The 23,285-nt window shown below is 35.2% G+C and overlaps 1 protein-coding gene across 2 annotated transcripts in view; it reads right to left on the reverse strand.

The window, feature by feature from the left end:
- Positions 1–6,460: 6,460 nt before the first annotated feature.
- The window catches only part of LOC110030377, a 54,405-nt gene continuing 37,580 nt past the window's right edge, over positions 6,461–23,285 (reverse strand). Inside the window, exon 4 of one of the 2 annotated variants that reach the window (XM_020733055.1) lies at positions 6,461–6,589. In XM_020733055.1, coding sequence (XP_020588714.1) covers positions 6,574–6,589 — 16 coding nt within the window. In that variant the 3' untranslated portion in view covers positions 6,461–6,573. Of the gene's footprint in view, positions 6,590–7,633; positions 8,007–23,285 lie in introns of those variants that run through there. The other variant, XM_020733054.1, reaches the window with a different exon arrangement.

Consider the following 23,285-nt stretch of genomic DNA (forward strand, 5'->3'; position numbering starts at 1 on the left):
CCGAGTCTAGGCAGTCATTCCCTCGGAAGTCAACTTGCCTTCTCTGTGGGATATCGCCCATGTGTTTTACGCTCCCCACATTGACCTTCGGGTCCAGGCAGTCCTTCGTTCGGAAGTTGATTCACCTTATTTATGGTATACAATCTATAAATTTCATGCTAAATGCATTGAACTCCAGGTCTAGATAGCCCTTCCTTCGAAAATCGAGTCCCTTTCTTTATGAGATACAACCCATACATTTCATGCTAAATGTATCGAACTTCAGATTCGGGTAGTCCTTTTATGGGAGATGCTTTGCCTTCATGATTGTTTGCTAAAAGCGTATGTAAGGGAAGTTGTATGCTTCTCTTAAAATTGATTTCTGGGTTTTATCCAGGTAAGATGGAATTCCTTAGGGCGACCTATACATGACATTTCTAGTAATCGACATAACAGAAGCTATGTAGTTCTCTTATCATCCAATTTCAACCATATGCTTAATGCAAGGTCTGAAAACAAAAGTTTCCATTCAAAAAAATATATATAATGAAAGAATGCGGTGAATATTCTAAGAAGATTTGCTTTAGTTTAATCTAAAGTCAAACATCATCATGGTTATAACACCTTGAATGTGTACCCCTACAGACTCACATGATTTTCTTCGTTACCATGTTAAAAAGCATGTTGATCGGTTGAACCAATTTAATGATCTAACAGATCCATGTTCAATCGGGATACTTCAATACCCGATTGCCTTTTCGGCATTTCAATGTCGACAATGTTTAATAATGGTTGAGCTATGTGAAAGAAGCTTGACACTTCTTTCAAAAGTAACTTTTGGTCATTATTCGAGCAAGGTGTAAGTCCTTCGGGTGTCCTATACCCAATATACCAATCACTAATGAAGAGAAAAGCCATCGAGCCCTCTTAAAACACATGTCATTCAGTCACAAGCTTTGTTCTGCTCCGAATGAACAAGTACCTATTCAAAATAAAGAATGTGGTGATTATCCTTTAAGGATATGCTTTGTTTTAGTCCAAAGCTAAGAAAAAAATCATCATTGTGGTTGGATCACCTTGAATATTCATCCATCTTGATCAATTTAGTCAATTTTAATTATCTTGTCACCAACATATTGTATCGGTTAGACCATCTAAATTTTCTAGCCGATCTATGTTTTAATCAAAATACAGTAATACCTGATACCCCCTTCAATACTTCAAGTCGACTATGGCAGTCCTGGTTCATAGTTATATATATATAAGCGAAAATCTTGCAACTCATTCAAACATGATCTTGGTTGTCATCCGGGCAAGGTTTGGAAATAAGCCCCCTAAAATGGGATTATGGCATCCTTTCCTCCTAAGATTGGGAGTAAGCCACCTTAAATAAGAGCAAGGCGCCCTTTCTTAAAAAAATTCTGGGATTGCAAGTAAGCCCCCAAAAATGGGATTAAGGCATCATTTCCTCTTAAGATTGGGAGTAAGCCACCTTAAATAGGAGCAAGGCAACCTTTCTCAAAACAATTCCAGGATTGGAAGTAAGCCCCCTAAATGGGACTAAGACATCATTTCCTCCTAAAATCGGAAGTAAGCCACCTTAAATTGGAACAAGGTGCCCTTTCTTAAAATTAATCCAAGTATAAGAATGAAATCCCCCTAAATAAGGAAAGGTTTCCAATTCCTGGATTAGAGCTCGAGTTGGATGTGAGCTCTTTGGTGTTCCACATTGATCTGCATAATAAATGAATCAAATCACACGAAATGATCGAGCATTCTCAATTGATCACCCTATCAAATAATTGGTTAGTTATGGTTTATGTCAGGCTACTTCAGGCTTAAATAGCCACCTGACTAAACTATGGGTGCTTCACTTGACGGGAACCACAATCAACTCTCGATCTGTTTCTTATGAGGAAACATAACAGATGACTTTGATCACACGAGATGATCGAGCCTTCTTTGATCTAATTATAATGTTTACATCTTAGGTTGGAAATAAGGCCTCCTTAAATAGAAGAAAGACATCTCTCCCTAATGTAGGAAGCATGTTAGATCAAATTGAAGTATGGAAGTAAGCCTTCTAAATGGGACAAAGGCTTCCTTTTCTCTGAATATTGCGAGTAAGCCACCATAAATAGGAGAAAACCGCCCTTTCTTAAAACAAATTCAGGATTGGAAGTAAGCCACCCTAAATGGGGAGTAAGGCATCCTTTCCTCAAAATGGTTTCTAGGATAGGAAGTAAGCCACCTTGAATAAGAGTAAATCATCCTCCCTTAGAATTGATTCAAATTACCTCAGTCATCATTGTGAAACCACTTTGGTTACTAAGAAGAGTTTTAGGATGCTTCCAACAAGTGCATCATGTCTTATTAGCACAACACACTTATTGGGGGTCCTTTTTTGGCATCAATTTTTATGTCATATGTGTTGAATATCAACTTGAGAAATGTGGAATCTTATTTGATACATGTGTTGATTTTTGTAGTCCCAAACATCCATTGAGAATCTCTAGTATATGTTCTTAGCACGAAATTCATATCGTTGTTAACTTAGCCTTACCCAGGAAATCAAGTCTTTGGCTGACATAAGGAACAATAAAACACACATTTGTTGATAATTATGATGTTTAGAGGTCATTCCCCACCCATTTGGAGCCTTATGTGGCCAAGGGAAACCATAAAAATCTCCTACATACCTTTTGAATATAATAGGGTACAAGCCGTAACATACCTTTTGAATATAATAGGGTTCAAAACGCCTGTTGGCACTTAAATCCATAAATTAAAACCTTTAAGATGATCATTTTTAAGATATGGGATTGTACTTTAGTGACATGTGGCTTCCTGTAGCATTCAGGTCAGTGAAAACCTCCTACAGACATCCAGGCGCAAAATTGAGTTTCGAACCGTTCAGGTCGTACTCAGCCCCATGTGGCAATTTTCATCTGAAACAGTGTACCCCGGGTGTCCAATAAGATTTGAGTAAGCTTAAATGTATTCCTACATAGCTTCTGGGGGCCTAGCAACTCATAAAATTCTCCCATTTGCGTGTTTGGGAAAATCAGGGTTTAGGGCATCACACCCGTACAACAATTTAGGGTGTATATTGACATTAAGTTCTTTGATAAAATATCCAAAAAAAATATTCATTTTTGAATTTATGGGACCATATTTCAATGATACATAGTCTCACATAGCTTATAGATCGAAAAAAAAACCTTCCCTAACACTTTTCTATGCAAATCGGGGCTCATTGGGTCAACCTGGCGCCCCTAAGCTGGATATGGGCGCTCCAACGCTAGACCCTAGGTTCAAGGGCCTAGGCATCTGAAGCTGCCTATGGATACAAAATTGAAAGGCTGGAAAACCAGCGTCAGGCTCTAGCGCCCTAGCGCTAGGCCCCAACTTCAGTTTTCAGTGCCTTGGCACCCGAAACAACCCAAAAATGATCTAGAAACCAGAGTGAGAAAAGAGTTGGCACCAGGTGTCCAGTGCATAGTTTCCAGGACCCAATGCATAGTCACGAGAACCCAGTGCCTAGGCGCCACGAAGCTGTGAGGTTTTGATTTTTGGGATTATTTTGACCATTTGGGCTCTTCGAGAGCTAAAATTGAGCTTGAGAAAGGGGGAACAGGTGTTATGAAAAGCACTTAGCTACTTGCTAAAATTATGAGCCGACCAAATGTTTTGTGGAGGGCTCATTTTGGGTAAGGCTTGGGTCAAAGTGCTTGAACTCTTTAAAAGGCGTTTCCCTCCATTCCTCTTACATCCAACAATCCATTTGAATTGGAGGAGTGGTCTCATTTGCGAGGGGCTAGGAAAAGAGTGAAGAGAAGAGTTCTTGTAGTGAAGAGTTTTAGAGGGAAGGTCTTCATCTTCATCCCTTCTTATTCTTCCTCTTCTTCTTTAAAATTTTGTCTAGATTTTCTTCTTTTCTTTTTCCACCAATCTTTAAAGGAGAGTGTGAGGGAAGTTTTGAAGGAGCTTATTCAAGTAAAAGCTTCTTCTCTTTGTGAAAAAAAGAGAGCCTCGTCCTGTTTTGAGGAAAAAAAGGACTTCAAATTTTATTTGAAAGAGGAGAGCTTCATCCAAATAAGGTAGGAGCATAGAGCAAGCAAAGAACGCGTCCGCAACTTCCACAGAGGTGAAAATTTGAAAAACACTCACATTTTTTTGTTCCTAGAGCCCCTTAGGTTGGATGTTAGAGATCAAAGGAACTAGTTTTTGTGCTATAGGAAAAGGCCCTTAGGTCAAGGGTGTTTTGTTAAATCCTACAAAATTTTAAGAGATTTTCCCAACCCTAGCATTAGATCCAAAAATCCCAAAAAGATGTACTAATCTCACTGTTTGTCTTGGTGGCTTAATTTGGATGGACAATTGAAGTCAGCCTAATGAGAGGATGAAGACATTCCTTAGGTCCTTGTTCTCTTGGTCACAGAGAGTTCTCCTTGCGAGAAACCCTCCACATTACGTTGGGCAAACGGAGATGGGCTCTTGTTGATGTTTTCATTCATTTTTCTCTCTTTTATTTTTGAAGGAGTTTCTAACTTGTCGATCATTGTATACTTACATTCTCCGAATAAATCTCTCTTTTAGCTCATATGAATAAATCAGAAAAGAGATGAACTGAAAAAGATGGACATACGACAAATATGACATAAAAGAGAAAAAAACAAAACATGGAGAGCCTACATGCAATAAACCTCGCAAGGATATGTCAAGTATGTCCGCCCAAACAAGATCGGGCAAAGGCAACTTCAATCAATATCTGCAAAAGAATACCTACGTAGGCTACCCACAATTAAAGAGTCAGGTGTAGGTGCTTGTTATGGGGTCAAGAGTGCTTCTAATTGGATGTATCCAATTGGTTAATTAAATTTTGTGGGATACCCAAGAAAACACTTGATTAAAGGGGTTTCACTTGTATTATTATAGACCTAGAAAAATTGGTCAACAAATGAAGGTTATTTTGTGTGGGAATGCATGTATGCTTCAAAGCTCTTGCTAATCCATTGAGCAGATAGTGAGTCTCTCACATCCCAAATAGGTAGTGGCTCATCAGCATAAGGAGCCTATAGAATAACTTAGATCATTTTGACGGAGATATCCCAACACTTCAAAGCACGTCCGGGCTATATGGGCAGAGAACAAACTGTCATATCCAAAACGGCGGCAGCTCATAAGTATTGATCCATCAAGATGATATTAACGAAGTCAAAGGAGTGACAAGGCTTGAAAGGGCTCAATAACATAAAGGGTAGAGTCCTTATAAAAAGGTAGAGGTAGTTGGGTCAGGGTACCATGGACTCATCATCCCTGGCCATGAAGGTAGTCGACCCAACAAGTCCAGGGCTTCCTGGTCAGCAATCCGTGAATTACATCATCCACAGGGGACTTCGGTAGCCTTAAAATCAGAGGAAAGAAACTATATCTATGACTCTAAGTTGGAACTCCAAGTTAGACTTATGTCTGTCGAAGTGGCGAGGATGCCTCAAAAAAGAAAAAAAAAGAATGAGGTTTAGGTATAAATCTAGAAAAGCTCCAAACAAAAGGAATTACACCCCGTCTGGGTTGAAGAGCATTCTGACACCCTAGGCGCACTAGACAGCCACCTATACATAAAAAGGTATGTTGGGCTAATCGAATTAAAGAAGCACTGAAGCTTCTCCTCGGTAGAACAATCCTTAATTATTGTGGATGTCATATTATATCGCCAGCGGCGAGCTCCAGGCGACCGCTGCAGCTAAAGGTGGTCGGCAATCGGCCAACGACATATACAATTGACAGGCGGCATCGAAGAGCCATCGGGCGGCGAAACTCGATGTTTTAAGTGTTTTAAAAACAGACAAAAACATATATTTTTTTTCAATTTTGATTATTTTAAAACCAAAAGCATTCCTTCAAAAAATAAAAAAAAAAACATAAATAAAACAAAAAAAAATAAATAATCAAACACTATTTTTTTATCTGTTTCCGATTTTTTGTTTCCAAAAACCTTTAGTTTTTACATATATGCCACCTCACATATCCACTAAAAGTCATATTTAACCTTTTATAAGTTAGAATAATAATTTTTTTAGATGTTATACGAAAAATTTGCGTGGTGCAAATGTAAAAGTTAAAGTTTAGGTGATAAATATGTAACATTAAAATCGAGTTGTATGTATGTAAAATCCCCCTTTTTCGTAGCCGTTATGGCATTTCTTCCAAAGATTAACCATTTTTAAAAAAACGTTAAATATATTTTGTTTTCCATAGTAATTTGCTAGACATACTGATATTAGTTCCATGCTTTATAAATGAAGTCACCATGTACAAATTTAAAATAGACATCGCATAAAACAATCCATTCTAAACACAGGTAGATAAAACAATAGAAACGTTTGCCGATTATGAAATACACCTTTTCATGCATGAGGACGTATATGTAAAAACATGAAATTTAGTTGTTAAAATATGTAAATACATAAGAGTTAAGCGATATGCATGTAAATCTTCCTTATGTGTGAGTAACTTTTTGTATAGATTTTGAGAAGACAAGCAGGTTTAGGGGGTACAGTTTTGGCACAGAAATTCTTGCCCATCACACTTTTAAGAAAGCAGTACCCTGAAACAAATGAGGGGCATTTACATTCACGACACAATTCTCATGTTTTTTTTCTTATCTCACAGCTAACACTCAATCATTAATATCAAAAAAGAAAAAAAAAATTATTGCCATTTTTTGAAAGTTAAATACACCATTTCATGCATAGGTCTAAAGCACCAAAGTGCTATGTATACAAGTTTAGGGGTGAGAGATATAAATACATAAGAAATGTGTGCTACTTATGTATTTAATAAAATAAAAATAATAATAAATAAAGCCTAGACTGAGTTTCACTCTTGGTGGGGAGAAATAGGTACGTCTAGCGTACGCAGGGCTGCGTACGTCGGTAGGTTAAAGGGAGGGTATTGGAAAGTTATATCAGAGTTATACCTCTTGTAACATCTCTGTAACCTACATGTAACTTACAAATATATGAAAAAAGAAGCGTGAAACTTACTAGTTACAGGGAGGTTACAGGGGATATAACGCGGATATTGACACAATTCTTATGTTTTTTTTCTTAATCTCACAGCTAAAATTTCATATTTACACACAACACTCAATCTTTACTATCAAAAAAGAAAAAAAAAAATATTGTCATTTTTTAAAAGTTAAATACACCATTTCATGCATAGATCTAAAGCACCAAAGTGCTATGTACACAAGTTTAGGAGTGAGATATGTAAATACATAAGAAATGTGTGCTACTTATGTACCTTAAAAAAATAATAATAATAATAAATAAAGCCTAGACTGAGTTTCACTCAAATTTATCATTTGAACCGTGCCCAATGCCGTACGTTAGAGTTGCGTACGTCGGTAGGTTAAAGGGAGGGTATCGGAGGGCTTTATCAGAGTTATACCCTTGTAACCTCTCTGTAACTTACCTGTAACTTACAAATATATAAAAATAGAAGCGCGAAACTTACTAGTTACAGGGAGGTTACAGGGGGTATAACGCGGATATAACGCCAATACTATTCCTGTAACCTACCGACGTACGCAGCTCTACGTACGTGCCAATACCATTCATGTAACCTATCAACGTCCGCAGCTCTACGTACGTTAGACGTACGCAAATATTTCTCCTTGGTGGGTGAGGGAATGGGTCCTCGGAGTTTGAATAATGAGCTAATTGAGTTTAAAAAAGAAGTCCGTAGGATGTGTCAATCTGATTTAAATCATGAAGCTTTTTTTTTTTTTTTTTTTGAAAATGTAAATCATGCCTCATTTGACTGTAATGAGATGTACAACTCCATGCGTGAAAAAAAGAAGAAGAAAAAAGGGCTTCCATAGATTGCCTGCAGTCCAAAATCATGTACAAGTTGGGGGATTCATACACTTGTAGACAGCTGAAGCTGGCATTTTGTAAGTGGGGATGCTTTCAGGATCCACCAGTCGAACCTCCCCAGGCTTAAAAAATAGTTCCCAGTGCCTGTATACAAAATAGAAGAACTAAATCACCGAAAGCAACGACAGACTTGAAGCATAAAAACCAGCCAGGCTAGACAATTCACAATAGGCTTGGAACTAGAGAATTTCAACCAAACATCTTGAATTATATTTTTTTCTGACAACGATCTCGGGTTAGTATATTGTGTGGCGTGATCAAGAGAAGGGTTAGGTAAGTTTTAGGACGAGAAAGAAGCGTAAAAGGGTGATGGCGGATGAGCAATCAGAGTTCTTGGCCGTTGGATGGCAAGATAAAATATGAAAACTGCAAGTGGGTTAGGTAAGTTTTAGGACGAGAAAGAAGCATAAAAGGGTGATGGCGGATGAGCAATTAGAGTTCTTGGTCGTTGGATGGCAAGATAAAATATGAAAACTGCAAGTTGGTTGTGAGACTGGTGGCGTAGAAAGTCTTCGAATGTTCGAGAGAAATCATTATCTCGATCCTATTAGGCAACAAATACCGTCTCTAAGAATGATCTAATGATACAACAATCCAGCAAGAAAGAACAAGAAAAAAAATTATCAAAAACCAGGAATTAACAACATATTTATGTCTCCAAGTAAAATTAACCCTAATAATAATCTAAATAAGATAAATAGGATCTTTTGGGGGCCATGCCAGCCCATGGGGCCTAGAATAGCTTGAGGCGATCCCTCTTGGACCCATTCACATGTCTCAAGATCGCCTAGGAGAGGGATCAGAAGCAGAAGCTGGAACGGGCGCGAAAGGGAAGTCCATATCATTCTCCTCGGGTACCAGAGGGATAATCTTCTACACTAGAATCTCCAAGGTCCTCATAATATGGCAACAGATCAATAACATTAAAATTAGCAAAGATATTATAGTCTCTGTACAAATTAATCATGTATGCATTATCATTAATCTTCTTAACAATCATAAATCAATCGCCGACTTTAGGCTTTAGTTTTCTAAAAGACCCTACAAAAACTTCTCCTTCATTATCCAAATCAACACTAAGTCACATTCCTTAAAATCCATAACCTTTCAAGACTTATTAGCCCATTTTTTATACTTGATATTCTGTTTGGCAGTTTCACTCCTCATCTGCTCATGTAGGGTTTAAATTTCCCTTACTCTAGCCTCTGCATCAATATTAAGCTCAGAAGTCCGAAGTATTGGCACTAAATCTGGTGATGTGAAAAGATTTTGCTCGTATATAATCTCGAATGGGTTGTGATCTATCGACTTACTAAGATCGGTTGTAAACAAACTCAACCTAAGGAATAATCAAGTCTCACTGCCTAATGTTCTTGCCTTCAAAGCACCTAAGGAGGTTCCCTAAACTCCGATTTATCACTTTCTTCTGCCCAACTGTTTGGGGATGCAATGTTGAACTGGTCTGTAATTTGGTACTCTAGTTACCTCATAAGATCATTGAAAAAACGACTCAAAAATTTCACATTCCTATTGAAAGTGATGGTATGGTGTATGCAGTGAAGACGGGCTATCTCCTTCAAATATAAATATGCAATATGTGAAGCATTCATCATTTTATGACAATGCACGAAACATGTCCTATTGGAAAAACGATCTACTACCATAACAGAATCCTTACTCCATTGAGTCCAAGGAAGGCCCACAACCAACTATATGCTCAGATTGATCCATGGTGACTGATATAGCCGTATTCTGTTCTCGAATCCTGACAAAGTGACAAATTTTGCACTGGTGAATATGTCTCAAAATCTCGTACCAATTTAGGCCAAAAGTTTTTTTCACTAAAAAATAGGCTTTTCGCTACCAAATTGTTTGGTCATCTCTCCGTTGTAACACTTCTGAAAAATTCTCTTTCTAATGCGAACTCCTAGAAAAGCACAGTCTGTTCAAGTAAAACAAGTAAACATCTGCTCATAAGAAGTATTCTAATAACAACCCAAATCTCCTCATCTGTGGCAAATAAAATTTTCAACACTTCAAAGCCAATAACCTTCAACTGCATAGTGGTGATCAACAAGGGGCAGCGGCTTGAGGCATTAGCTACCTTATTTTGGCTCCCTATTTTGTGCTTGAGCACAAAGTTGGTTTGTGTCTGCTGGAAACAGGGCCGGAGGCGATTGCAGAAGAATCAATATCTTGCTGGGGTCGAACCATAGCCATAACACCACCCAAACTCTTGGAGACTGTCACCACTTCGGATGAGTTACAACCGAAACATCTTCTCTTCGTTAGGTACAGCCCTTGGAGGGGAAGAACGTCTCAAAAGCAGAATATGAAATCAACAATCATCAAAAACCTCCACACCCTAGGCAAACAAATCATAATATAAAGGATCCTAGCACAAAGAATTAGGAAGGAATTTGAAATTGAGATAGAAGTGGAAAGTGGTAGAAAAGGAAAGCAATGAATAGGGAGGAATTGGAATTGGAAAGAAATAGAAATAGGAAATGGAATAGAAAAGGCAAGCAATATAATAGGAACAAATTGAAATCGGATAGAAATAAAAAAGGGGATGAAATAGAAAAGGAGAGGGAGAGGGAGAGAAGGGTTAGCCCACGGTATTGTAGTAACTACAATACTGCGTCCACGGCACTATGGCATCTACAAACCACATGTCGGTGATACGCATCAATTTTCGCATTATCTATGTTTTGTTTCTAGTAATTTCTTCCTTTAATTTCATGATTTTACGTTTTTGGAATGTTGGAATTGTATTTTGCAAGTTAGAAGAGGATTGACACATAAATAGGAGCAAAGCAGAGACATTTGAAATATATCAGCCCAGCGTAACCATGCCAAGTTCTGACGTACCCGCGCCACCTGTGCGGCGCCAGATTGCAAGCATAGTCACGCTGTGTCCGCAGAATCGTGTGATGCTCCAACCTCTTGGCATAGCCACACCATCATTCTGGCGTGGTCACGCCCTCTCTATCACAGTCCACGCCTTTAGAGTTTAGGCATAGTCACATCGCCGCATCTGCTTCAATTTGAAAGTTTTTATGTGCGGGATTATGACAATTTTTGGAAGGAATTCAAACACAGGCTCTAAAAAGGATATTAAAAAAGAATTAAGGGATTTTTTTTCAGAGAAATCCAGGTGGAGGCTACGGTTTGAGAGAGTTCTTCTCTTCTCTTGTTTTGGTCTATTTTCTGTGAGAGGTGTTTGAGAGAATTGATTTCTGTTGCTTTTGTAAGAGAGGATTGACAAAATGTTGTAACTTTATTTTTATTTGATAAAGATATTTCTTGTAGGTTTGATTTCCATGAGATTTTCTTTGTTTTTCTCTCAAAATATGAACAATTAAATTAATTTTTCTATCTTTGTGATTTGTAGATGGTTTTTTTTAGCTTGATTTTCGTTTTCAATTTATCATAATACGTTTTTTTGCGCTTTTGATTGTTTAATGTTGTTGGTTAACCTTCTTTCTTTTACTCCTAATCTTGCCAATTAGAGCATTAAAATCAATCGTGATCTACAATTTCAGTAGAAATTTAGTGGAATGATTAAGTTAACAACAAGATCCGATTAAAATATGAATGTTTTATGTTCGACCTTGCAACTGGTAACGGGGATGTAAAAATTTTTGGGGACGCCATAAAGATAAGCAAAAGTCATCTTTGTGGAATTTCAATTCTTCTTTTGACCTAGACATAGGCTTGAGAAGAAAATATCATCTCTAGTTGACAGCAACCACAGAGGAGAAAATGCACAAAAACTAAAGTCAGATGTCACACCTAAATCATAGAAGCACGATCATCAACAATCTTGAAGAAACACCAAAGTACTTTAACCCGTATTTTTCTCTACTTTTGTTTTCCACAAACTCTAGTAGATTTAGGATTTCTCTTTTCAGTTTTCTAAATCACGCCGAACTAGGTTGGAATAGTTAGTAAACTGTAGCATCGCCTTTTCAAATTTGTTTCTCAAGGCACTTTCTTATGGAACCAATAGTGGAACTCTAGCAAATTGTTTATTACTTTGGCATGTATACTTGTGTGAAATAGTTGCTCGCTTCACGGTGATTTTGTGGTCATCAAGTTTTTTGCATCATTATTGGGGGAGCTATGTTAAGAAACGTTCAAAAATTATGAGAAATGTAGTTCAACAACTATAAATCTAGGTTTGGCAATCTCTGTTTCTTTTTCTGCAAATTTTTTTTGTTTCCCGTCTTTTTTTTTAATTGTTTGTGCGCTTATATTGTATTTTGTTTTTCTTGCAGGTGATAAAAATAAAAGACTGAATAAAATATTGAAAAGCTGAAAGAGCCAAAAAATTTTGTTGTTAATTGTTATTTCATTTATTTTCTTCTGTTTGAGTCATTGCAAGTTGTGTATGAAAGTGTTGAACCAATTCTTGTATGTGCTGCTTGGAGTCAATTGTTGTGGTTGTCTTTTTGTGTGTTTAGGTTCTTAGGATCACTTGTGTGTGAGTTTCACATTCACCTGTCCTCTAGTGTATGTGTAGGGGTGCACTCACTAACTTAGCACCTATCGACTCTGAAATAGAGCGTACCTTTAAACATCGTAGGAAAGCACTCACTAAACCTGAAACACCTGTAGAAATGGCTTGCCATCTGGACCCAACCATGAGACCTGTTAGGAACTTTGCCAACCTCACTGCTGAGAAGATTCACACGAGTATCAATCACCCTGTGGTAGAAATCAATACCTTTAAATTAAGGCTTGTCATTATCCAAATGGTTCAGCAAAACCAGTTTGTGGGGGCACGACAATCCCAAATCAGCACTTAGCAAACTTCCTAGAACTGTGCACCACATTCAGGTACAATGGTGTCCCCAGCAACACCATTAGACTAAGGTTTTTTCCCTTCTCCCTGAGGGATAGAGCCAATGTGTGGTTAAACTCTTTAGCCCAATGATCCATTATTTCTTGGAACGACTTTGCTCAGAAATTCCTAACCAAGTATTTTCCTCCTTCTAAGGCTGTCAAACATAGAAATGACATCACATCTTTCACACATTGAGGGAGAGAATCTACGAGGCTTGGGAGAGATTTAAATAGTTGCTTAGGAAGTGTCCCTTACCCAACTGGCTCCTTATCCAAACCATCTATAAAAGGCTTATAGGTTCCCTTAGGTCGCTTAATGTTGCTACAGGAGGATCACTGATGTTCAAACCATATGAGGAGGCTTATGACTTGATTGAGGAGATGGCCACCAATAGTTTCCAATGGCCTGCTGAGAGGGTGCAACCCAAAAAGGTAGCGAGTGTGCATGAATCTGGTGTCATGTCTATCCTAACAACTCAAGTAGCTGCTATATCTAAGAAATTGGATGATCTCACCATGAATTCAGTGCAAGGAACACCCCAGGTCGAGGAGTTTAGTGATGAAACCTTGATAGATCCTACAACCTCAGCCCTAAAAGCCCTGAAATCCATAAGAAACCATGACCAGTCCCACAATTCATACTCAAATGCCTACAATCCAGGATGGAAACAACACCTTAACCTTCAATGGAACAACAATAATCAAGTCAATCAAGGGGTAGGAACACACAACCAAGTTGCCCAAGGACAAAAACCAAACCAATCCCCCAAATTTAACCAACATCATAACCAAAAACTAGCCACTTTGGAGGAGTTAGTGATTTGCATTTGATAACACAAAGTCATCGGTTAACAATTAAGAATACTGAGGGGCAATTGGGACAATTAGTGAACTTTTTCAACCATAGGAACCTAAGGCACTCCCTAGTAATACTAAAGTGAAGCCCAAAGAAAAAGGAAAGAAGCAGATCCAGGCAGTTAGGCTGAGAAGTGGGAAGGAGTTAGATAAAACTCAAAGAGTTGCGAAAGCCCCCATAAATATGGAATCTGATCTTGAAAACAAGGAAGAAAGATCTACTAAGGAGATAGAAAAGCTTGCATCCTCCAAAAAGAAAGAACATGAGAGAATTTCAACCCCATTCCCTCAGAGATTTCAAAAAAAAAAAAAAAAACTGGATCAATAATGTTCAAGGTTTCTACAGGTCTTTAAGAAGTTAATCATAAACATTCCTTTTGCTGAGACCCTGGAGCAAATGTCTAATTATGTCAAATTTATGAAGGATGTACCAACTAGAAAAAGGAAATTAGAGAATAGAGAAACAGTGGCACTAACAGAAGAGTGTAGCGCAATCTTGCAAAATAACTTGTCAGAAAACATGAAGGACCCTGATAATTTCACTGTCTGTTGCTCCATAGGAGAGAAATTTGTTGGGAGGGCCCTTTGTGACTTACGAGAAATCATTAACATGATGCTACTGTCAATTTTCAAAAGACTTAAATTAGGAGAAGGTACACCCATAACCTTCCCCATGGCTATCATTGAGGATGTGTTAGTTAAAATAGGAAGCTTCATATTCCCAATTGACTCTATAGGCTTGGATACTGCAGAGAACAAGGAGATACCCCTAATCCTAGGAAGACCCTTTTTAGCAACTGGTAGGGCAATGATCAATGTATAACAAGTGAAATTGACCATGAGGATGAATGATGAGGAGAATACTTTAATATCATGAAATCTATGAGATTTCCCTAAGATCCAAGTGACGATAATTTTTTTTGGGATTCACTTAGTGGATAGGGTAGTGACTAGCCAATTTACTAAAACTATGGAACTTAACCCACTAGAGCAAGAGGTGTTTGAGCATGTTAAGTGAGAAATCTAGTGTTGAATATGCTTTGCTCGTAGAGGGCCACTCTATGAGATTTAGAAAGAGGTTTGAACCCTTAAACTTAACCTTGCACACCAAGCCCCTAGTACCATCCATAGAGGTAGCACAAGACCTAGAATTGAAAGCCTTGCCCACTCACTTGAAGTATGTCTATTTAGGAGAACCTTCGACCTGGCCAATCATCATATCTGTTGTTGAGTGTGGAGCAAGAGAATAAGTTCATGAGGGTGCTTAGAGCATTTAGGAGGGCATTTGGGTGGAGCATAGCTAACATTAAAGAAATAAGCCCATTCTTGTGCATGCACAAAATTCTGATGGAGGGACACATGTCTAAAGCTGACCCACAAAGGAGATTGAAACTTATCCTTGAGGAGGTAATGAGGAAGGAAATCTTGAAGTGGCTAGACGCATGCATTACCTACCCCATCTTAGATAGTGCTTGAGTCAGTCTGATCCACTGTGTACAAAAGAAAGAGGGGTCACAGTTGTTGAAAACAAGAATAATGAGTTGATTACCACGAGGATAGTTATGGGATTGAGGACTTGTATTGATTATATGAAGTTGAATGTCGTCACTAGAAATACTTTTTTACCCTGCTATTTTTGGACAAGATGTTGTATAGCTTAGCAGGGCACCCATTTTATTGCTTCCTAACAAGATATTCATGATACAATCAAATCCCCATGGCCATTGAGGACCAAGACAAGACCACCTTCACTAGCCCCTATGGAACTTTTGCCTTTAGAATGATGTCATTTAGACTATGCAATGCGCCAACCACTTTTCAGCCCTGCATGATGTCCATCTTTTCTGAGATAGAGATGGGCATTGAGTTTTTCATGAATACTTCTTCTAAAGGTGTGAGAACACTTTTCAACCAATTTTCTGTGTTTTGCACTTCATTTGATTCTTACCTAAACAAACTTGCAAGGTTTTGCAAAGGTGTGAGAAAATAAATTTGGTGTTAAATTGAAAAAAATGTCAATTCATGGTGACTGAAGAAGTATTTGGAATTGACATTCTTGGATATTGCATCCTCCAAGGTGTCAGGATCAAATTCTTAGGAGATGTGCCTTTGGAAGAGGTCACCGATCTCATTAAGTGTCTGTCATGATTTGGAATATGTAGGGCATTTTGGTATATTTAACATTGCTTCCAAACTTTACAATCTGAATTTTATTAGTCTACCATCTATAAAGATGTTAATCAATATGTGATAACTTGTGATAAATGTAAGAGGGTGGGAAATAAATCTAAAAAAGATGAGATGTTCCTCAATGGACCTAGGAAGTTGAAATATTTGATTTTTTAGGAATATACTTTAGACTTTTCCACCTTCCACTGAAAATCTCTATATTTTGTTAGCAGTAGATTATTTCTCTAAGTGGGTTAAGGTTATGATTCTACCCAATTGTGATGCTCAAAATGTTCTAAAATTTTTTAAGTTCATTTTTATCCAATTTGAAACACCTATGTTGATTATGTGTGATAGAGTAGCCATTTTTGCAATAAGAAGATGGAAGCATTAGTTTCCAACATATGAATAACTCACAAAATTGCTAATGCTTACCATCTCCAAGTGAATGGATTAGCCAAAGTTTCCAGTAGGAAGATTAGGAGGGTCTTAGAAAAAACTGTTAATTGATGTGCCCCTGGTGTGTGCTATTTTTCTTTGTATTTTATGTTAATTTAAATCTCTAGTAACATGGTCAAAAACTTGACCCGTCCCAAACTTACGCAATAATTTAGTTTTAAAAAATATGACCAAAATCTTGTCCAAATTTATATTAAGTATTTAATGTGCAAAATCGAAATGTTATATAAAATATATAAAATAATTCACACACTATGGTTCTACGCAAGTGCACGTATCGCTTCAGGTAATATGAGGCTTTCTTTAAAAATCCCAATATTTATCCCACAGAGAAGCGCAGTAAAAAATCTCTTAAATCTAATTCTAGTCTACTACTATCAAGTCTTAGTTTGGAAAAAGGAAATTCTAATGATAATAACATAAATCACAATATTCAAACTATATAAATAAATGTAGAAAGACAAGTTAAAATGGGTTTAATGAATGCTAACAGAAATGTAACTAAAAGAACCAAGTTTACTAAACTAATTTCTAAACTTCAAAGTTAAATTTACTAAGACTACACAAAGTTTTATGACGAAAAGTTCAAATTTAAGAAAACAATCTTCACTTGACAATGAGTATATGGATTGTGAAAAAATTAAGATAATTTAAGAAAATATATATAAAATTGTATTGTGTCAAATAGAAACAATCATATTCTTTACCTTCTTTCAAGTGTATAAAGAACATTGACTAATTCAGAGTTTGATCCCTAATTCCGTGAATATGTTAGGAGGATACCGGCTCTCACTCCAAAGCTCTCACTTCTCCCTCGGCTGAGGGTTAACAATTTCGCATTAGTTTCCTATCAACTGACCAAATTGGAGATTTTAATCTGTCACCTTAAAATTTTCAATTTTGCATCCAACAAAGTATATTTTCCTATTTATTTGCATTCAACCCCATGGATAAAATATTCACCCATAGAATTGAATGTGACTCTCACCATGTTGTCGAAATGATAGCCTTTTCGTATTTTATGTTTCTCAAGAAATTTTAACTTTTCAATTGGCCAAATTGAAAAGTAAATGAAGATCAGAGTTCGAATCATCACAATTTATTGACATTAAAAACCTTTCATAACAAAATTAATTCTTCACAAAACCAAATCTCATTGTAGGGAGAATGATGAAGAAGACTACTCAGAATTCATGAGAAGAATACGACAAAACACGAATTTCATATATAAAAATAAGTTTACAACAAAGAAAGAAAAGAACGCAACTTATCTAACACTCCTTTCCAAGAAAATTCCTAGAAGTTTCCTTTAAGCATTTTTTCTCTTTACAATCACACTCAATTCTCTCCTAGAAACGTAATGAAGAAGAAATCTCACTTCCCTCTTCTCTTACAACCCTAGAAGAAAATTTGTTCTTCTACAAATTCTTCCTCCTACTCTCACGCCACACTCATGCCCTAGACTCCTCTCCTTTTTAATTAGGGGCTACCTCCTTTCAAAAAGAATTCAAAATTCCCTCTCAAATTCTCTCCAAAAGTCACACATTTAGAATCTCAAAAGACATGTTCACTCATTCAAGAGACATATCCCTTCATTAAAGAGCATCCAAAGTGTCTAGATGTATTGAATCACTACATAAGACGTTTGAATCATTTAGAGCCTTCAAAATCAGCTCAAATTTTGTCCTGAACCGTCTTAATACGTCTTATATCGTCTCTGGCGCCTCAGGTGTCAGTTCTCTGAATATTAGCGCCTCAGTCGCCACCCTGCAGCAACTCCACCATTTTGCTTCGTTTGACTCTGTTTCATCTCGTTTCAGTTGTGTTTCACTCCTAACAAATATACATATAAAATAAGAATGAAAACAACGTTTCATTAAAATGTAATTTCATTCAAAAATATGTGAAAAATGCAAAGTAAATTAAGCATAGAAAGACATCGAAATGTGTCAAATCAGAATTTTCTTTTTTGTTAGTTTTTACTCCAAATTGCACCATTTTTGCTTCATTTTCTCCAAAAATATGCAAAACATCTTCTTTTAAAGTGTAATATCATTAAAAATTATTAAAATTAAGCATAAAATAAATATGAAAAAGTTAGTAATTTTTAAGTGTGTCAAAATCACTCAAACTTAAACATTACTGTCTTCAAGTGACTCTTTTACTACATAAAAATATAACTTATGATAGAGATTAACTTACAAACTTCTATACTTTAGTTTAATAAATTAAATAGTATAATTTAAGAAAAACTTTTAATAACTTAATATTAAAACTATAAGTATAAGAATATTTAGTAATCAAATTTAAGATTTTTGAATCTCTATTCATTTCAAGAAGAACTGTAATTTCCATATAAAAAAGAATTTCATGAAAACTTTACTATTAAGGGTGTTAATACTCAAATACAAGTTTAGAAAATGTAATAAAGCCTTTTCCTCAAAATGATTCAAGTGAAACCAATTTTTGATTAGACATCTCTTCAAGTTTCTCCTCACATTCTTTTTTTTTTCTTTTTCTTTTCTTTTTTTATTCAGGATCTTTTCAATCATTTCTTTTCTTTTCTTTTTCAAGTGATGATTAATATGTTTGGATAGCCTTTAATAATTTTGAACTTCACTATCCTTTTTTTAAAGTTAAAATTTTTTTTTAAGTTAAAATTTTTTACTTTTCTTCACTTTATAAATGCATATTAGTTTTGATGATTTTTCATAAAGTCTCATTCTTTTTTTCCTACATGAAACTCGAAGATTCTTAATACTTCAAAAATATAATTTCCTTTACTTTAAATTGGAAAATATTGTCTTATCCTTTCATATCAAATATCTTTAACTATGGAATTAGCCTTCGTTACTAAAAATTTTACCAAAATTTATCATAATGTTTACAAACATAAATATAGTCATTTAAAGTTAAACTCTAATATCCAATGTCATGTTAAATTAATTTTTAAAATATAGTTAATTGAGGACAAATAAAATTTAGTTTACTTCTTTTTAAAAGAAATTTTTCTTTTTCCCAAACTTGAATTTTTAAATATTTTACACTTAATTCCCTAAAATGTAGCAGGAAGAAAAAGTAACAGTTGAATCTACTAACTACTACAACTTCCTATCAAATTTATATACGTGCATAATCATGATAGATTGACTCTAGAAAAAAGTAAATCTAGCCTAAAACAAGCTTCCAATAATATTAAACTAAAAGGAAGTATACTAACTTTAAATTTTTTTTTTCTATCCCTAAACTTGATTTTAAATATGTATAACATTCAATACAGAAAATATACGCAGGAAGAAAAACAGTTCAGAAATTCTATCTATCACAAACATCTACAACATCTATCTATCACAAACATCTACAAGTATTCATCAGGACAGAACAATATGCACAATAGAAAGTAAGTCTAAACTAAAACATGTTCGATAAAATGGAAAGAAATGTCTAACAAACATAACAGACATCAGCATAGAAATATATAAATTTATGTGTTCTCCAAATCTTTATATTATTGTAACACAAACACACACACACATGATAAATAAGGCCAATTCTTCTTTTAACTCATTACATCTCACTAACTTACTTCCTAGCGGAATCACTACACAGATATACTGGGCACTTATAAATGATTTTATAGATTCTAATCCCAGAGATAAGATTATCCCTGGTATATTGGTTCACGTGCACCAACCTTAGGCATCACCTTATCTCAATCATTAAGCACCTCTAGCAGTTATAAGGATAGTGTAAATTCATCTACATGTTACTCTTCAAATATGTTAGCTACTCCTATCAAATGAAAACAAAGTCAAAGAAAAGAACAAAAATGAAAACAAAGTCAAAGAAAATAAGTAATAAAATTGAGATGGAATTGCCGCTGTTAAAATTAATAATATCTCTTTTAAAACTCAACTCTGAGTGAGACCCAAGTCGTAGTGAACTCGTCAATTCAACTACTACAAGAAAATATATAAGTCTAGCCATAATAAAAAGTTAAGAAATCACCTCCCTCATGACACACAAAAATCAAACCACTAACAATCCAAACATCATCCAAACATCTACCAATCCAAACATCTACCAATCATCAATCAAACTAATCAATCCACACTAAAGCAAACACAGTACAACTCTGACAATCATAACTCTCAAGAACACTAAATCAAATCACACTGATAATTATGGGTTGTCTCCCATAAAAAGTTTTGTTTAACGTCGACAACCCAACAAATGATTCCACCTAGATCAAAAATCTATTTAAGTAATCCTTGATCAATCACCCAATCTTTTTCAAATTCAGGGATTCCTATAAAGTCCTTGAATTTAAATTTTTCTTTCAGCTCTTCCTTTTCAGATTGATTCATATCATTTTTCCTTATATTTCTTTCTAGATCCAATAATCTTCTAGTGATCTTCTTAATTTTCATATTAATATCATCCTTAAATTTTATAAGAAATGGATCATTATAAGATACTTCAAGATCTCCCAAATTTTGGATTGGATTCTCTCTAGAAATTCAAATTCTGGATCAAATTCTTCTAGGTTACTCTTTTGTTCAAGGTTGTCTTTCAATTCTTCCCCTTGGTACTGAGTAAATGGTAGAGAGTCTTTCTATATTTATCTTAGTTGAGGAAATAGGTTTTTCTAATTCCTTAGGAATTTTTTTCCTTTGGTTTTTCAATCTCCTTATCCTCATTTCTCAATTTAAAGTTCTTTCGAAACATATTCTCGAATTCTCTTCTAAATTTTAGTTCGATAATTTTAAATTGTTCATCATTCATCTCTTTAGGGTTTATCTCAGGGTCACTAGGTAAAATCTCTGGGGGTAACTGTTAATTGCATTAATAATCTGCCCTAGTTGGTTTTCTATATTTCTTATTGTGGCCTCTTGATTTTCCAGCTCACTCTTCATTTGAATCACAACCTCTTCGAAAATCAATTCCTTCTCCTCATCCTGTGGGTTGGAGTTAAATTGAGGAGGATTATTAATTGAGTTAATAATATGCCCAGTTAGTTTTCCATTTTCAGGTGGTCCCTTGACACTCCATCTCACTCTCCATTTGAATAACAGCTTCTAATAAATCCTTCTCCTCATTCTGGGGGTTAGAAGTTAAAATTATGAGGAAAAGAAAGTTCATCATTAAAATCACTCTGAATATTCCAAGTACATGTCTGATTAAATTGATTATCTTCTCAAAATTAGTTTTCTCCTCCAAAATTATTATTCATGTTAAAATTCAAATGATTTTCCCAACCTGGATTGTAATAATCGGAATAAGAATTATATATCTCATGATCAATTTCAATTCATTGTCCAAATGAATTTTCTTCAATAATTGGCGTTCCTTGAGGATATCTTCTTATGTATTTGTCAAACTTCCTCTCAATATCTGCAACCTGAGAAATTAAAAATGTAAGCATATCTTCTTGAAAATTTGTCACTTTCTTGAGGTTTACTTTTCCAAAGCTACTAGCATTATAATTCAAATCTGATTACTCATTATATCGTTGATTCGTTGTTTCAACATTAAATTCATTGAGTCTTTTCAAATCTCTCCCAAAAGTTCTCTCCAAATCTGACTTGTAAAATTCAAGGTCTGCAGCTCCTGAATATAAATCTAAAGACTTAACTAATATGACAGATATCAAAAATATTTTTGGTATTTTGGATTTTCTTTAAATTAAACACACTATATAATAATACTATAAATTCCAAATCTAAGTCTTACAAGTTTAATTAAAATTCTCCTAAAATTCTTACCGAAGCTTCCCCCGGCAACGGCGCCAAAAAGTTGATGCGCCTTTGGTGTGTGTTATTTTTATGCATGTTTTATATCATTTTAAATCTCCAGTAACAGTGTCAAAAACTTGACTTGTCCCAAACTTATGCAGTAATTTAGCTTTCAAAAATACGATCAAAATCTTGACCCAATTTATATTTAAGTATTTAATGTGCAAAATCGAAATGTTATATAAAATATATAAAATAGTTCACACACTAAGTATTCTATGCAAGTGCACGTATCGCTTCAAGTAATATAGGGTCTTCTTTAAAAACCCCAGTATCGATCCCACAGAGAAGTACTGTAAGAAATCTTTTAGGCTAATTCTAGTCTACTACTACCAGGTCTTAGTTTGGAAGAGACAAATTCTTATGATAACAACATAAATCATAATATTCAAACTATAAAAATTAAAGTAAAAAAGACAAATTAAAATAGGTTTAATGAATGCTAACAGAAATGTAACTAAAAGAACTAAGATTACTAAACTAACTTCTAAACTTCAAAATTAAATTTACTAAAATCAAACAAAGTTTTGTGACGAAGGGTTCAAATTTAAAAAACATAATTCCCCTTTACAATGATATGAATTGTGAAGAAACTAAAATCATTTAAGAAAATATATATATAATTATATTGTGCATAATATAAGCAATCATATTATTTACCCTCTTTCAAGTGCATAAAGAACATTGACTAATTCAGAGTTTGGGAGCTAATTTTGTGGTTAGGTTGAGAGGATATTGACTCTCACTCCAGAGCTCCCACTTCTCCCTCGCCTGAAGGCTAGTAATCTCGCATTAGTTTCAAATCAATTGGACTAAATTGAAGATTTTAATGTCACCTTAAAATTTCCAATTTTGCATCCAACAAAGTATATTTTCCTATTTATTTGCATTCAACCCCATGGATAACATCATCACCCATTGAATTGAACGTGACTCTCACTATGTTATAGAAATCAATAGCTCTTTCGGATCTTATGTTTCTCAACAAATTTTAACATCTAAATTGACCAAATTAAAAAGTAAATGAATATTAGAGTTCGAATCATAACAATTTATTGACATTAAAATCCTTCCATAACAAAATTAATTGTTCACAAAATCAAATCTCATTATAGGGAGAAGGATAAAGAAGACTACTCAGAATTCATGAGAAAAATACAACAAAACATGGATTTCATATATAAAAACAAGTTTACAAAACAAAGAAAGAAAAGAACACAACTTATCTCACACTCTT

The sequence above is a fragment of the Phalaenopsis equestris genome, unplaced genomic scaffold (assembly GCF_001263595.1).
Source record: "Phalaenopsis equestris unplaced genomic scaffold, ASM126359v1 Scaffold000709, whole genome shotgun sequence".
In the NCBI taxonomy this organism is placed as follows: Eukaryota; Viridiplantae; Streptophyta; class Magnoliopsida; order Asparagales; family Orchidaceae; genus Phalaenopsis; species Phalaenopsis equestris.